The sequence below is a fragment of the Scyliorhinus canicula genome, chromosome 27 (assembly GCF_902713615.1).
Source record: "Scyliorhinus canicula chromosome 27, sScyCan1.1, whole genome shotgun sequence".
NCBI lineage: Eukaryota > Metazoa > Chordata > Chondrichthyes > Carcharhiniformes > Scyliorhinidae > Scyliorhinus > Scyliorhinus canicula.
In genome coordinates this window covers 5,480,856-5,498,275 of record NC_052172.1, presented here as the reverse complement: position 1 = coordinate 5,498,275, position 17,420 = coordinate 5,480,856, and the positions used below count along the sequence as shown (strand labels likewise).

The window sequence follows — 17,420 nt, the reverse complement described above, 5'->3', positions numbered from 1 at the left end:
CTGGTTTTTAAATTGCACTGTCACCAGGACAGATTATTTCGCACGGCAGAAAAGAGTTTCTGCACAGAACACAGTGGGAGTTTGAGGTCTGCATTTTGGAATTTTCCACAAAATGATCCAATCTTATCACTTGCTGACACGAGTCATGATATCCATGAACTGCAGCAGACGAACCTGCATCTGTGCTTACAAGTGGGACAAGGTTGAGAAAGCGGGGCCTTCATGAATCATAGAATCCCTAGTGCGGAAAGAGGGGCCATTCGGCCCATCGAGTCTGCACCAACACTTCCAAAGACCACCCTACCTAGGCCCAATCCCACACCCTGTAACCCCACCCTAAGAGGCAATTTAGCGTGGCCAATCCACCATCTTTGGACTGTGGGAGGAAACCGGAGCACCCGGAGGAAACCCACGCAGGTACGGGGAGAACGCGCAGTCACCCGAAATGGAAATCAAACCCGGGTCCCTGGCGCTGTGATGCAGCAGCGCTAACCACTGTGCCACCCTGCCGCCCTCAGTCGGTGTGGGAACTGAACCCATGCTGTTGGCCTCGCTCTGCACCACAAACCAGATGTCCAGCCAGAGCTAAACCCTGTAATGCAGCAGCATCACCCGCCTCCCACCCCACTATTATTGATTAATAAGGGGATCAGGGGTGACGGGGAGAAGGCTGGAGAGTGGGGATGAGAAACATATCGGCCATGATTGAATGGCGGAGCAGGCTCCATGGGCCAAATGGTCTAATTCTGCTCCTATGCCTTATGGTCTCAAACCACAACTTGAGCGGTGGCATTTAAAGAAGAAAAAAAAAAATGACCCGAAGGCTGGTATCGCAGGCAGAGCCGACATTTATTACCCACACCAAGATCTCAGGGGCTGGTTTAGCTCACTCGGCTAAATCGCTGGCTTTTAAAGCAGACCAAGCAGGCCAGCAGCACGGTTCGATTCCCGTACCAGCCTCCCCGGACAGGCACCGGAATGTGGCGACTAGGGGCTTTTCACAGTAACTTCATTGAAGCCTACTCGTGACAATAAGCGATTTTCATTTCATTTCATCTCCATGGAGAGTGGGAAGAGGAGGGAGAAGTGCTCCTTTGAGGTACTAACTGGGAATCAAACAGACCGCTCATTTCTGAATGGGGAAATCAGACAGTAATTCAGTGAGAATTTTGCGGTACGGCCCGCCCTGTCTCTCTTCTTAAACCCCCCCCCCCCACCACCACTAAAACACAGAAAAATTCTAGCTCTGCATCTTTATAGATGCTCTTACCACAGTAGTAACTCGTAACACTCCCTCGACGGAGGAGAACAGCAGGTAGAGCAGACCGATGCCAACTACCTGAGTTGCAGAGGCGCCCAGCCGGGGTCTGTGTAGAAAATGGGAAACAAAGACCTTTATTTTCACAAAATACATCAGCTGCTTTTGAACACCTCCACAACAGCAAGGCCAAGGGGAACTAACCTTTCCCCTGGAGTCTATTCTTCCTGTCTGGGCCTAGATATTGAGCATCAATGGGCTATAGGAAAAAACAAAACTTGCATTTCTATACTCTTTCTATACTTTAGGGGCTGGGCTAGCACAGGGCTAAATCGCTGGATTTGAAAGCAGAGCAAGGCAGGCCAGCAGCGCGGGTTCAATTCCCGTACCAGCCTCCCCGAACAGGCAGTGGAATGTGGTGACTTGGGGCTTTTCACAGTAACTTCATTTGAGGCCTACTTGTGACAATAAGCGATTTTCATTTATTTCACACAGAGTGGATGCTTCCTCTTGTGGGGCAATCTAGAACGAGAGGTCATAGTTTTAGGATAAAGGGGAGCAGATTTAAAACCGAGCTGAGGAGAAATTACTTCTCTCAAAGGGTTGTGAATCCGTGTGTGGCGGATGCCGGGACAGTGGGTAAATTTGAGGAGATAAGACAGATTTTTCATTGGTAATGGGTTGACGGGTTATGGAAACGGGCAGGAAAGTGGAGTTGAGGCAGAGAGGAGATCGTATTGAATGGCGGAGCGGGCGAGAGGGGCTGAATTATAATAATAATCTTCATTGTCACAAGTAGGCTTACATTAACACTGCAATGAAGTTACTGTGAAAATCCCCGATTCGCCACACTCCGGCGCCTGTTCGGGAAACTGAGGGAGAATTCAGTATGTCCAATTCACCAAACAAGCATGTCTTTCGGGACTTGTGGGAGGAAACCGGAGCACCCGGAGGAAACCCACGCAGACACGGGGAGAGCTTGCAGACTCCGCACAGACAGTGACCCAAGCCGGGAATCGAACCTGGGACCCTGGCGCTGCAAACAGTGTGAACCACTGTGCCACCATGCTGCCCACTCATGCTCCAAGTTCTTATGAGGACGTCCCAAAGTTCTGAGAAGGGGACATCAAACTGAAATATTAACTCCCTTTCTCTCCCTGACTTATTGAGTATTTCCTGCATTCTATGATTTTATTTCAGATTTCCAGTATCTGCAGTTTTTTTTGCAGAGGCCTCCCTTGCTTGCTGAAGAATTTTTAAATATCTGACTACAAGAGCAGATAGTACCCAGGCTTAACATCTCAACAGTGCAGCACTCCCACGGTAATGCACTGGTGTTGTTCTAGATTATTTGCCCACGGATCTGGAATGGATCTTGAACCCACAAAGTTTGAATTCAGTAGGCTACCAACAGAGCCATAAGCTGATCCTTACCTCGACCAATGCTGCTTTTGAGAGTCACCCACAGCATTTGGAATGGGAGCCCTGGCTGATCTTACACCGTCAATTGCTCTTTGGTCATGGGATCCAGAAAGCAATTTTAGATCATAATTGCACCCAACCCCCCAAGCTCAGACAATTTGGTCATTGGCCGACAGGAATGAGAGGCTCTCCCAGACCCATGTAAAATTCAGTTCCACACTAGTTGCGACCTGCGGTATATGTACAGCAATCGCACAGTAGCTCGAAAAGCAACGGGCGCACAATGCAACTTACCTGACAATACCATAGCCCAGCCCAGCAAGAATGACCAGGGTCCGGGCGAGGGTGCGTTTCACAGCTGACAGCAGCTCTGCAAAAATCACTGCCCCGTGAACTGTAAAGAGAATTGTGAACGAGAAGTAATTTGTGGCCGGGTGGCTGAATCTTAAAGAAACCGTATCGCCTGAAGTCAGTTTATGAATAAATTAGAATGAAAATTTATTTTCTGATAATGCAGGAACTGAAATTCAAAGAAACGTTTTTCCAAGTTATTTCGTGGCCCTTGCCTCTCAAGTAGCTGGGGGCTCCCTTTGTTGGGGCTGGTGTTCCTCCAGTAACCTGCACAAATTCTTACAGGTGAGCAACGCCAGAAGATTTTGGCTGTGCAAGGGGTCACAACCAAGTTGAACACCATCTTATCCAACACCCACGACATTGCGGTCGATCAGGAAATGGGAACCTTTGGCCACTTCAATTTACATTTTTGGAGAGATGGGACAACTTGCCGGCATTCACTCGCTTCCCCCATTTACCTGACACGCCCTGCTGCGAGATCCTATGGTATTCTGCGTAGAAGACCGCCTTCTCCAACATTCCAAGCAGGATGACCCCGCCTATCCAGTACTGGATCCGGAGCAAATCCTTCCAGTGACAGGCCAGCAGGAAAAGCCAGACGACACTGTAGAGCACATAGATGATACACATCACCATGTAGAACTGCAGAAAGAAAAACAGTCGAGTGAGTGAGGCCACATGATCCCGCACGCCACCGCAACGTGAATTCGTGAAAGGATGCGGGCAGTGAACAGTGCAAACATCGGAGGTTGCACTGATACGCAATGGGGGTGGGGGCAGTGCACTGGCTTTACTGAGGGGTAGTGTTTCATTGCCTCTATACTGTTTTCACCGTTGGGAGGAGGCAAACAATAATTCATGCCATCAACGTTACACATAATTTATTAAACAGAACATTGTTTTGTAAAGGGGAGATCATGACGAACCAATTTTTTTTTTAAGATGGCAAAATCAGGGTCTACAGGTGTTTAACATAGAACATAGAACAGTACAGCACAGAACAGGCCCTTCGGCCCTCGATGTTGTGCCGAGCAATGATCACCCTACTCAAACCCACGTATCCACCCTATACCCGTAACCCAACAACCCCCCCCATAACCTTACTTTTTAGGACACTACGGGCAATTTATCACGGCCAATCCACCTAACCCGCACATCTTTGGACTGTGGGAGGAAACCGGAGCACCCGGAGGAAACCCACGCAGACACGGGGAGGACGTGCAGACTGCGCACAGACAGTGACCCAGCCGGGAATCGAACCTGGGACCCTGGAGCTGTGAAGCATTTATGCTAACCACCATGCTACCGTGCTGCCCAGTTTAGTTGGACTTCCAGAAGACATTTGACAAAAGAGACTTTTAGCTAAAGTTCAAGAAACGGAGGGAAATTTGTTGACCTGGTTGGGAAAGTAACTGATCAGAAGGAACAGGCACGGACTCGAATTGGCAGGGCAAGGACGGCACTGTGGCGCAGTGGTTAGCACTGCTGCGTCACGGCGCCGAGGACCCGGGTTCGATTCCGGCCCCGGGTCACTGTCCGTGTGGAGTTTGCACGTTCTCCCAGTGTTTGTGTGGGTTTCGCCTCCACCACCAAAAAATGTACAATGTAGGTGGATTGGCCACGTTAAATTGAACCTTGATTGGAAAAAAATAATTGGGTACTCTAAATTTATTTTTTAAAATAAGATCTAGGCCCTTCAGGAGTGAAGTAAGGAAATGCAATGGATAATAAAGTTTAGAACTCGCCCACAAACGTCAATGGATGCTAGATCAAAGGTTAATTTTAAATCGGAGATTGATAGGTTACAGGGATATTGTGGGGGATTGGGCCTAGGGTAGGGTGGTCTTTCGAAGGCTGGGTGCAGACCTGATGGGCCGAATGGCCCAGGTTGAGAGGGTTGTTAAGAAGGCGTAAGGTGTGTTAGCTGTTATTCGTAGAGGGATTGAGTTTCGGAGCCATGAGGTCGTGTTGCAGCTGTACAAAACTCTGGTGCGGCCGCATTTGGAGTACTGCATGCAGTTCTGTTCGCCACATTACAGGAAGGATGTGGAAGCATTAGAAAGGGTGCAGAGGAGATTTACCAAGATGTTGCCTGGTATGGAGGGAAGATCTTATGAGGGAAGGCTGAGGGACTTGAGGCTGTTTTCGTTAGAGAGAAGAAGGTTAAGAGATGATTTAATTGAGGCATACAAGATGATCAGAGGGTTAGATAGGGTGGACAGTGAGAGCCTTTTTCCTCGGATGGTGATGTCCAGCACGAGGGGACATAGCTTTAAATTGAGGGGATACAGATACAGGACAGATGTCAGAGGTAGGTTCTTTACTCAGAGAGTAGTAAGGGCGTGGAATGCCCTGACTGCAACAGTAGTGGACTCGCCAACACTAAACGCATTCAAGTGGTCATTGGATAGACACATGGATAAGAAGGGAATAGTGTAGATGGGCTTTAGAGTGGTTTCACAACATCGAGGGCCGAAGGGCCTGTACTGCGCTGTAATGTTCTATGTTCTGTACTGTAGGTGGTGCCATGTTAAAGATAACATTTGTTTTAATGTAAAAGATCCCTATTTGTCAGTTTACAAAATGCAAAATGGTTCAGAGTTTCTTGTCCAGTTTCCCATCATACACTGGGGTCTGGTCTCCCATCATACACTGGGGTCTGGTCTCCCATCATACACTGGGGTCTGGTCTCCCATCATACACTGGGGTCTGGTCTCCCATCATACACTGGGGTCTGGTCTCCCATCATACACTGGGGTCTGGTCTCCCATCATACACTGGGGTCTGGTCTCCCATCATACACTGGGGTCTGGTCTCCCATCATACACTGGGGTCTGGTCTCCCATCATACACTGGGGTCTGGTCCGGTATCCTTACAACCCTGAGTCATTGCTTCCTCAGGCTGTCCCTTCCTGGATCAGCACCTGATGGGGATACCCTGGTTAAGCACCTCATTCCCCCCCCCTCCCGGCCAAAAACCCCTTCACATTGGCCGGTAAAACACAATCCCTTTATATTGGCTGGTAAAATGCAATCGTGCTCATTACTCCAATTGTGAGGGGACTGGCCTTGTGGTGACCTTTCATTGTCACGTGTACCGAGGTAAAGTGAAAAGTATTGTTCTGCGTACAGCCCAGGCAGATCATTTCATACATGTAAAAAACACAGGACATACGATAAATATAAAAGATGTAGGAAGAGGATCTGTGTGGGGGGGGGGGGGGGGGGGAAGCGCGCAGAGAGTCGCCACACGCCATCTTGGATCAAGTCAATAGAGGCCTGTTCACACCATTGGGGGCACTCGGTCAGCAAATGGGAAAATTGAAAGCTGGGTAAAAAGTTCAGCTTTCCGAAGCAGAGCCTACATCGGAAAAAAATCCTCTACTTGCAGCATGATTGGAAAAACCCAGCTGCTTATTTGAAAAAATGAAAATGGCTTATTGTCACGAGTAGGCTTCAATGAAGTTACTGTGAAAAGCCCCTAGTCGCCACATTCCGGCGCCTGTCCGGGGAGGCTGGTACGGGCCCGTAGCGGACCCGCTTTCGAAAGTGCATCTTTTCATTAATTGTCCGGTTCACTTTCGAGGACTCCCAACCCACTTGGCCCACAGGTGGAGCCAGCCTTGAAAAGAATCCGATTGCTCAGTAAATTGCTTCCAGATTAAGAAAACACTCACAATCATCAGCGGCCAATCGGTAGCAGAAATGTATCCGTGCGGTCCCACCATTTCCAATTCTACTGCAAAGAGAGATAAAGCGCAGGATGGTAATCAGCTCAGAAGGTGCAAGCGTACGACAGGCCAATCTGACACGCACAGTTACACCGAGGGCAAGTGGCCTTTCATCAGGTCGACACTGGCATGCTCTCAGACTCCAGGCAGCAAACCACACCACGTACGGTAACTATGAACACACGGGATCTCTGGTCGGATGCCAAAAGGTCACTCCCCCCAGTTTATGCTACTTCCTCATGACATTTGAGCAGAATAGAAACTGAAAGGTGCTCAATCTGAAACATTAACTTTGTTTATCGGCGAACCAATATATATATATATATATATATATAGCTTGTGGCATCACCTGATTATCACCGTATCTGGTCTACTCTCCCACTTTTATGAAACACGCATGGGTCCCCACACCCTAGGCCCGTCACCTCAATCTCCTACAGCTTATCAATCATCTCCTCAATTCTTAGCTCCACAGCTCATCAGCTACAACAGGATTCACATCACCACCTGCAATCGCTGGAGAGGTGGGTGTGCGTGTCGCCAGGAGAGAATTCATTTCATAAATGAGTTCCTCCAGCATAGCCCAGTTCATTGTGGCTCTTCGCTGCAAATCAGGGCTTGTGCATTATTTTACTGCTGTACTCAAAACCTACAGATTAAATTCCACTTTCGGCTCTCGGGGGAGTCGGCCTTTAACCCCGCCTCATGGATCTGAATGATGAAGAAGTATGGCGCGTCCTCCCAGGTCTTTGCCACCAAACCCTGCAAAACAGGTCAACGGGAAACAATTGAGGTTTTTTTTTTAAATCTAGAACTTACCGAGTCAATACATTCAGTAAGTGAAACATTTACAGGATCAAGAAATCCTCTTCGGTTAAGGCAAAAATCAAACCGAGTCAATGCAGCCCACGACTCTGACCAGTGAATTATGGAATACCGATACTGGACAACAAACAGGGCCTCAAGAGTGGGGACAGGATATTTCCATCAAATCTGCAAGTGTGTTGGGCAGCGGGGTGGCGCAGTGGGTAGCACTGTAGCCTCACAGCGCCGAGGTCCCAGGTTCGAACTCTGCTCTGGATCACTGTCCATGTGGAGTTTGCACATTCTCCCCGTGTTTGCGTGGGTTTCGCCCCCACAACCCAAGATGTGCAGGCTAGGTGGAATGGCCATGCTAAATTTCCCCATAATTGGAAAAATTAATTGGATACTCAAATTTTTTTTTAAAAATCTGTAAGTATGTGAATGCAGTAACAATGCAATTTGTTTCAATCCTGTTAAAATTCAGCTGCCCATCTGGGCAAGAATATGCAGCCCCCTCACTACCGGCAAATGGTAAGGGATAACCCATAAGTGCAGCCGCTGTGACCCACTGAATACTTTTCCTCTCTTTGCCGTCACCCTTAGATATCATTTTTAAAAAAACATTGAGTCCAGCTAATGGTAACGTTACTGCAGATGCAGAGAAAGGACGGGTGGGGGATTTGGGGGGGGGGGGGGGGGGGGGGGGGGGGAGGAGCCATATGGCGAGGAGAGATTCACTACAGGCAATGTGAATGCTGTTCGCTTAAAACGTGAAAAGATAGCTGCCGCAGATCAGGGAAACGAATGGGAGTCAAGTTGTGCAAGTGATTCTTGTTGAAACTGGATGTGCTAATATCATGGTCGATGTGGATTTGCACAAAGAGAAAGTAAAGTCAAGGACATGAGGGGGGATGGGGTAGATTTCACCTCAGTATGGACAGAAGAACCCTTTCTGCTTGAAATCTGCGACACGGTAAATTCTCCACTACCTGTACTGGAAAGTAGGAGTCTGGGTGCTCGGGCTTCCTCCCAGTCCAAATATGTGCAGGCTAGGTGCAGATTAGGTGAACGACGGTGATTGGTCATGCCAGATTTCCAGACTTCCCCCAAGTGTCCAATGGTTATGTGGGGTTATGGGGATAGGGTGAGGGAGTGGGCCTGGGTCGGATGCTCTTCCAGATGTTTGGTGGAGTCTCGATGGGCCGAATGGCCTCTTTCTGCACTGTAAGGATTCTAATGCCTTTGAACTCTTGAGAAATTAGATACATTTGTAATAAATATATTTGTAATAACATCCCACCCACCCAATGCCTTCAAAACAAAGGAAAAAGAAACACTCAAAAGAGGAAAATCAATTTTGAACTGAATATCAATCCTGTATAATCTCCTGAGTCATACATGGTGAAGGGACATTAAGAGAAATGGGATAGCGTGGAGCATGAGGAGTGATCTCAGATTACTCCACAGGTAGTCAGTCAAATGGCCTTTCTGCTCTGGTGCGTCTCAAGGAGCTGGTTTAGCACAGTGGGCTAAACAGGTGACTTGTAAAGCAGAACAAGGCCAGCTCAATTCCCATACCGGCCTCCCCGAACAGGCGCCGGAATATGGCAACTACTTTTTCACAGTAACTTCATTGAAGCCTACTTGTGACAATAGCGATTATTTTTTTTTTGGCGCAAATCTTTATTGCCAACTCACAGCTAACCGAGGCTCAGCAGCAGGCTTGCTGCATTTAACGGAAAGCTAGACAAGAGCAATCGACTCCGCGTTAGCCAGTGAGAGGTGGAAGGAGGATGGTGTACAGCAGAACCACACCCAAGGTCTGGTTCAGCAAACGTTCTGAGCAAACATAACGAAATATATCCCTGACTCTACAGGAGCAGAGCAAAGGAGGCAACCGGAAATGGCGAGGGGTAAAACTTACCAGAGGAGTCGCTACCTCGGTGGTTATATTCGTGACTTTCTGTTCCTTCTTTGGCTGTTTGTCTTCCTCCTGGAAGTAAATAAGTGTTTGTTGGTTTTCACAGCTGACAATTATCGGTGGAAATTGGAGTCCATTGAATTCCTGCAGCGCAGGGAGCCATTCGACCCATTGAATTTGCACCGACCCGCCCAAAGAGCACTCGACCCAGGCCCACTCCCTGCCCTATCCCCGCGGCATTGACAGAGGGCCAATCCACCCAACCTGCACATCTTTGGACCGTAAGGGGAAACCGGAGCACCTGGAAGAAACACACGGGGAGAACGTACAGACTCTGGGCACAGTCACCCGAGGCCGGAATTGAACTCGGGTCCCCCGTGCTGTGAGGCAGCAGCGCTAACCACTGTGCCATTCTTCCACAGCCGGCTTAAATTCATTAATGAAGATTGGTGAACAATCCGCAGGAGAATACATAGAACATAGAACAGTACAGCACAGAACATAGAACAGTACAGCACAGAACAGGCCCTTCGGCCCTCGATGTTGTGCCGAGCAATGATCACCCTACTCAACCCCACGTATCCACCCGTATACCCGTAACCCAACAACTCCCCCTTAACCTTACACTACGGGCAATTTAGCATGGCCAATCCACCTAACCTGCACATCTTTGGACTGTGGGAGGAAACCGGAGCACCCGGAGGAAACCCACGCACACACGGGGAGGACGTGCAGACTCCACACAGACAGTGACCCAGCCGGGAATCGAACCTGGGACCCTGGAGCTGTGAAGCATTGATGCTAACCACCATGCTACCGTGAGGCCCCTAATACAAAGTAACAAATATGGGGAAATCTTCTAAGACCCACGTAGGGTCACAGCTATTAGATTCAAAAAACTCCAAGCACGATGCCTAATTTTCCCAAGATTCAATTCAATGGTAGATAGTCACAAAAAAAAATGTAACCCAAGAAGCACTCAATAAAATTTTGCTCTGGCTCGGTTTTTATAAGAATTCATGCCGCGGATGTTCTCACTTCCATCTTATCTTTCAAGTTAGATCTTACCTTCTTGTCCCCTGCATTTCTTTTGGCTACTGGTTTGGGATTGGGTTCAGGCTCACTGGGCTGTAAAGATAAAGCAACAATGAGGAGGGTCAGTGCAGACAAGTCATATTATACAACACATCACAGCTGGTTGAGGCTGCGCCGAGTAAACTTTCCGTTCCATCCCTGGACTAGGCCAGGCGAGCAATTGGAGTGCATCAATGAGCTGCGCCTTCATCAGCGAGGTCTAAATAACGTTCACCGTTGGCACGGACAGCGACTAGGCAGTCAACACTGGCACCACAGTTGCGCCCAAGTAATTCAGCACAGAGCCCGCCAGTCGCGAGGGTAGAACCCCCCTAGCTTCGGCAGCTGAACCACCTGGGCGATGACATAGAACATAGAACAGTACAGCACAGAACAGGCCCTTCGGCCCTCAATGTTGCGCCGAGCCATGATCACCCTACTCAAATCCACGTATCCACCCGTAACCCAACAACCCCCCCTTAACCTTACTTTTATTAGGACACTACGGGCAATTTAGCATGGCCAATCCACCTAACCCGCACATCTTTGGACTGTGGGAGGAAACCGGAGCACCCGGAGGAAACCCACGCACACAGGGGGAGGACGTGCAGACTCCAAACAGACAGTGACCCAGCCGGGAATCGAACCGGGGACCCTGGAGCTGTGAAGCATTTATGCTAACCACCATGCTACCCTGCTGCCCCCAAACGTGCGGTTAATGGAGACAGAGACGTTCACAGCATCTAGGCATGTCGATGTATCGTACTACCGACGTCTCAAAATAACAATAAAATAATTGGAGGTTAAACACTAACCACATTAGCATATGATGTCAAGCACAGGATTGAGACGTGCTGATTTGAAGAAAAAACACAATTGCTTACCAGAGTCCTATTTTGCAATGGTTTTGGTTGGTCGAAAGGTTTGACCTCCAGCTGGAAGAGAATTCAGGTGTTAGACACGCCGAGTTCTAGTAGAACATTTATACCGCTGGCATCATTAAACGCCCCAAATGAATCGCATTGCGACATCACAACACCAGGGCCACACAAGTGCGGCACATCAGGTTTTGTTTAATACTATGGTCAGTGCTCATCCGAACCTTAGCCCTTCCTCCCCTGTGTTAAAAGCAAGCCCTTATATTAACTCATCCTTCCCCAGATCACCCCAGCTGTGGGGCTGCCTCCGACAATTCGCCGACCCTTGAGAACCAAACTTGGGTGAAAGCCGACCACTACTGCAGTTTTCCCTCCGCTTACGCCAACTTGTTGCACTCGATACCAAGACTTTGAGCCTTTCCAGTGACTTTGGCTGCTGGAATTTAGTCCGACCCCTGAGAGAAGATTTGGACAGTCCAGAGTTTAAAAGTATTGGATGCAATAGACTGGCATCTCCGTTTTTCAACCTTGCTGGCTGGCGCACACGACACTTTTATATTTCAGTTGAAATACAACTGAAACCATCGTCACAGAGAGGAAACATGACGGTATTACTGCCGAGTATTACTCTTCTCCCCCCCCCCCACCCACCGCTCTTCCCAAGTTAGGGCGGGCAGTGGGTTGAACAAAAAGGTTAGTGGTCTAATAGAGTGACAGCAGGGCACCTCAGTCCCATCAAATGCACATCCTGCTTCATGTGGGAACTCCAGGTTTTTTTCTCTTGTCCTGGATAATTACGTGTCGGATGCGTCATCAGCTGGAGGAGTTTGAACTCCATGTTTCAGAGGTTGAGCAGCTGTTGTCATCACTGCAGCGCATCCGAGAGACAGATATACGGATAGAATGTTTCAGGGGGTGGTCACTCCGCAGCTCACGGGTCTGCAGGCGGCAACTGGAAATGAGTAACCGACAGGGAGATGAGGGGGGACAGCTGGGAAATGCAGGAGTTTCCCTTCCACCCCGAGCGTCCCTTGTTTTCTAACCATCATTCACTTATCCCAAATCTCAAATAGCCAATGTTCCAGGGCAGGACAAGAAAATGCTTCAAACATTCGAGCCTGCACCACCATTCAATATCATGGCTGATCATGCAAATTCAGTATCCCACTGCCGCTTTCTCTCCATACCCCTTGATCCCTTCACCCGCAAAGGTAGCGTCCAGCTCCCTCTTGAATATATCCAGCGAACCGGCCCCAACCGCTTTCTGCGTTAAAGAATTCCACAAGTTCACAACTGTCAGAGGAGAAGTTCTTCCTCATCTCAGTCCTGAATGGCTTACCCCTTTATTCCCCTAATTCTAGACATCCCCAACGTTGGGAACATTCTTCCTGCATCTCGCCTGTCTAGTCCCATCAGGATTTTATATGTTACTATGGGATACCCTCTCATTCCTCTAAACTCCAGTGAGTACAAGCCCAGTCGATCCAGTCTTTCCTGCCATCCCGGGAACTAGTCTGGTGAACCTTTGCTGGACGCACTTAATCGCAAGAATGTCCTTCCTCAAACAAGGAGACCAAAACTGCACACAAGGTGTGGCCTCGCCAAGGCCCGGTATAACTGCAGCAAGACACTCTGAAGTTCTCCTTGAATTACAGCTGGATTGACATTAATGATTGCAGGGATCTTCCTACCAAACCTTCAAAATGGCGACCGTGTCCATCACACGGCTTCACGCTTTGGATGACGTCGCCCGAGTGGCGAGGCAGAGCAGCGGCAGAGAAGAGGAAGGAAATCCTACACTCCAGACCTCAGTGTGCACTGCCTTGTGGGAACCTCGCGTCCCACGTGCCCAAAGAGCTTAGAGCCAAGCAGCAGCCTGTTCAGTCACATGCTGGCCGATGGCGGAAAGCCCCGAGCGGAGTAAGCGTCACCCTGGAACTGAAACAGCCAAAGATGGCGATTCACTGATGAGGGAGATGCTTCTCCTGGGGATTGCAGCCAGAACCAAAAATTCCCGGGGCATTGGGCTTAGTTCTGGGGAAGCTGGATCAGTACAAGCCAGGCAGGATCCACCTCAACGGGAATGGGATAAATATCGTGGCCGGGACGGGCGCTAATGCAATTGGAGGGGGTTTCTAATCAGGTTGGCAGGAAGGGAGAGAAACAACACTGGAAATAGGAGTACAGGAGGCAGAGAAAACAAAATAGACAAAGGAGTTGCTCAGTGCTGGTGGCATAAACTTCAACAGAACCGGAGTCCAGTGAATAAAACAGATGAACTAATGGCAGAGATAGAACACTTGGAAGAATGAACCAAAAATCAGGAAGAGCAGTTTATAGGATTTGCAGACATATATTATATATGTTTCTTATCCTGTGTACATAACGGTAAATATACTTTGTTCAAAACCCCATTAAAAACACATTTATAAAAAAAACATGGTGAGCTGCACTATAACGTCAGTTATCACAGACTTCCTGTGCTGTGGCCTGCGTGCGCACATGTCTTACCCAGTGCTGCCACTCCCACTCTCGGTCCAAAAGTCCACTGCTATGGCTCCTCCCGCTGCCTAGGTAGGGTTCTCTACTGGAGGCTCATTACAGTAGCACAGTGGTTAGCACTCTTGATTCAGAGCACCAGGGTCCCAGGTTCGATTCCCACTCGGGTCACTGTCTGTGCGGAGTCTGCGTATTCCCCCCCCCCCGTGTCTGCGTGGGTTTCCTCCGGGTGCTCCGGTTTCCTCCCACATGTCCCCAAAGACCAGCTGTTAGGTCATTTAGAAATTCTGAATTCTCCCTCTGTGTACCTGAACAGGTGCCGGAATGTGGCGACTAGGGGATTTTCACAGTAACCTCAGTGCAGTGTTAATGCCAGCTTACTAGCGACAATAAAGAACACTATCGAAAGGGCTGCTTCTGCTGCAGGTATGGACTTCAGCTGCTAACTGCACCAACCGATGTCTGCCACTAGATGGAGCACCGTCGATCCCAAACCAGGCGAGTGCAACTCTTGCTGGAACATTTACATCGACTGTATGTCGCATTTTTATATTTAGCGATTTATCTTATTTTACAAGTTGGGAATGCATAATGCTGCACATGTATTTAAACCTGTATGCTAGTTTCCCGTGGTGAGAAATGCAAGAAGGAATTCGGCTTTGTTTTTAATATTCATTCATATGGGACCCTCGCTTCACACAGTTACAATGTGCGGGAGTGGAACTAGAACATGAAGTGAGGAATCACTGTAATAAGTCAGATTTCGGACTTCCGGGGGCGTGGGCGCGCAGGGCGGCCGCAGCACGAAGAGCTCCCGCCGGCGGCCGCGGCGATTTCGGGGAAATCCCCGAGTTTCAACCCCCCCCCCCGGACTACCGTGGGCCTTTGGGGCCGTCGCGAGCAGCCAGTTTAAAAACCGGTGAAGAACCCCACGCGGGTGTTGGGGTGGCGGGGGCTGAGGTCCTGGGCCCAGCGCGGGACCAGAGCAGCGGGGGCAGAGCCACGAGGAGGCAGACCCGAGTCCAGGGCACCATGTAAGAGCGGCGTCCCACAACGGATGGCTCCCACCTAGGAGGAAGAAAGAAGGCTGGAACCTGGTCCCAGGGGAGTTCTGGATGAGTACAGAGGGGAAAGGAAGAGAGCTGGAAGATTTAGAGAAATTTAAAAAGAGGTTTGGTGAAGTTTTTTTTTCCTCCCCTTTGCCTTTAAAAAAAAAAGAATAATTCAGATTGATGAAGGACTGAAGGGTGGAGGGAGAGAGAGAGGAGAAGAGAAAGAAAGAAAGTGAAAAACAATAAGCTGCTGAAGGATGCGAAAAGCAGCGTCGAAGGAAGGAGGAAACGCGGGGTCGCCGCTGAAGGAGAAGACGAATGAAAGAGGTGATAGGATGGCGGAAGCCGAACTGCAAAGCAGGGCCACACTATTTACAGTGGAGAAGATGACCGAGGTGATGGCGGGGGAGCTGGAAAAACAGTTTGTGAGGCACATGGAGGCCTGCAAAAAGGAGACAGCGGCCGCATTGAAGTTACTGGTGGAGGAGGCAATCGCCCCGATAATTGCCCCGTTGAAGGTGGCGGTGGCAAAGGCATTGGCCGAGGTGAGAGAGCAGGGCGAGACGATGAAAGAAGTGGAGGAAGCCGTGTCACGACACAGCAATCAGGTCACCTCGATGGGAGATGGGTTGCGGAGGGCTGTGGAGATTAACAAGAGGTCTCCGAGCAAAGCTGGAAGACTTGGGAAACCGCTCAAGGCGGCATAATTTGAGAACTGTGGGCTTGCCCGAAGGGACAGAGGGCCCAAGGCCAACACAATACTTCGCTAGGAAGTTGGCGGAGCTGATGGGAGCGGGCGAGAGCCCCTCTGTACGAGCTAGACCGAGCTCATCGGTCATTAAGGCAGAAGCCCAAAGTGAACGAGCCAAGGGCAGCAAGTATCTGCTTCCATAAGTTTTGCATGAAGGAGAAGGTGTTAAACTGGGCGAAGCAGAAGCTGGAGATACTATGGGATGGTATACGATCCGGATCTACCAGGACTTGACGGTGGAGTTGGCAAAATGACGAGCGGCGTTTGGGCGACCGAAGGCGACGTTGTACAAGGGGGTACGGTTTGGTATGGTGTACCCAGCGAGGTTGAGGGTAACGTATAACGGCAAAGACTTTTATTTTGAGACAGCGGATGCAGCTGAGGCGTTCGTGAAGGCAGAAGGCTTGGGACAGACTTGAAGAGCGGAGCTGGAAGAGAGACTGTGGACTGTGTTTGAACAGCCGGAAAATGTATAAATGTTATAACTTTCTTTTTACGTATTTGTATTGTTATCTACTTATTTTTGTATTGTTATAGAGTTTAAGTTAATGGTGGGTTGATGGGCGCTCTGTGTTGCAACGGTTAAATGTTATGTTAGTCAATTGTACGGGTTGGATTGTTGGGTTTGTTTTTGTTTTCTCTGGGACTGGCTGGAAGGGGATGGTATGTCTTGGCCGGGGGGCACCCCCAGTAAGGATAGTTAAGTGGAATGTGGGAGGGCTAGGAGGTCCGGTCAAGAGGTCAAGAGTGCTTGCGCATCTTAAAAGTAGGGCAGAGGCCGGGGTGGAAACTGGACGTGGGGCTTTTGGGGAACCAAGTATTCTGTGAAAAAATTGAAAAGGTAATTGAGAAATATGTAAGATTCAACTGTAGGGGTGAGGTGTCAATGGCAGTCGTCTGGGAGGCTCTAAAGGCAGTAGTGAGGGGTGAGGTAATTTTGTTTAAGGCCAGGGTGGACAAAGAGGCGAGGTTGGAGCGGAAGAGGCTAATAGATGAGATGTTGGAGGCAGATAGGAGTTATGCGGAGGATGGGGACCCAGCGATGCTGGGAAAGAGGAAGGAACTACAGGCGAGCTTCGACCGACTATCCACCAGGTGCGCCAACTGAGGCGAGCGAGGGGTGCAGTCTATGAACATGGAGACAAGGTGGGGCGTATGTTAGCAGGTCAGCTCCGCAGGGAGGCAGCAGCAAGGGAAATTCTTCAGTTAAGGGATAGGGCCAGGAAGTTGGTGGTGGCTCCGGAGCTGATTAACAAGGTTTTTGAGGAATTCTACGAGACGTTGTACAGGTCAGAGCCACCCGGGGGAGACCGTGAGATGCTGGAATTTCTGGATGGGTTGGAGTACCCGAGGATAGGGGAGGGAGACAAGGCTACATTAGAAGGAGCAATACTGGAGCAGGAGATAAAATACGCGATTGGGAGGATGCAGTCGGGGAAGGTGGCAGGGCCGGATGGGTTTCCGGTGGAATATTATAAAAAAATTTAAGGATAAGTTGGCAACCCTGATGGTAGGGATGTTTGAAGAGGCGATAGGGAAGGGAGTGCTGCCGCAAACCTTGGGGCAGGCATCGATTTCACTGTTGCTTAAAAAGGATTAGGACCCGACGGAGTGTGGGTCGTATAGGCCCACTTCACTTCTTAATGTGGACGCAAAGGTGCTGGCAAAGGTACTGC

At 49.4% G+C, this 17,420-nt stretch overlaps 1 protein-coding gene across 3 annotated transcripts in view; it reads right to left on the bottom strand.

The window, feature by feature from the left end:
- The window catches only part of LOC119957825 (transmembrane protein 87B-like), a 34,090-nt gene extending 22,534 nt beyond the window's left edge, over positions 1-11,556 (bottom strand). Inside the window, exons 1-8 of one of the 3 annotated variants that reach the window (XM_038785955.1) lie at positions 11,449-11,556; positions 10,559-10,618; positions 9,494-9,562; positions 7,419-7,527; positions 6,712-6,773; positions 3,493-3,676; positions 2,975-3,074; positions 1,271-1,367 (exon numbers count right to left, since the gene is read on the bottom strand). In XM_038785955.1, the coding sequence (XP_038641883.1) occupies positions 1,271-1,367; positions 2,975-3,074; positions 3,493-3,676; positions 6,712-6,762 (432 nt within the window). In that variant the 5' untranslated portion in view covers positions 6,763-6,773; positions 7,419-7,527; positions 9,494-9,562; positions 10,559-10,618; positions 11,449-11,556. Of the gene's footprint in view, positions 1-1,270; positions 1,368-2,974; positions 3,075-3,492; positions 3,677-6,711; positions 7,528-9,493; positions 9,563-10,558; positions 10,619-11,448 lie in introns of all 3 variants that reach the window. The other 2 variants (XM_038785956.1, XM_038785957.1) reach the window with 2 other exon arrangements.
- Positions 11,557-17,420: the final 5,864 nt, after the last annotated feature.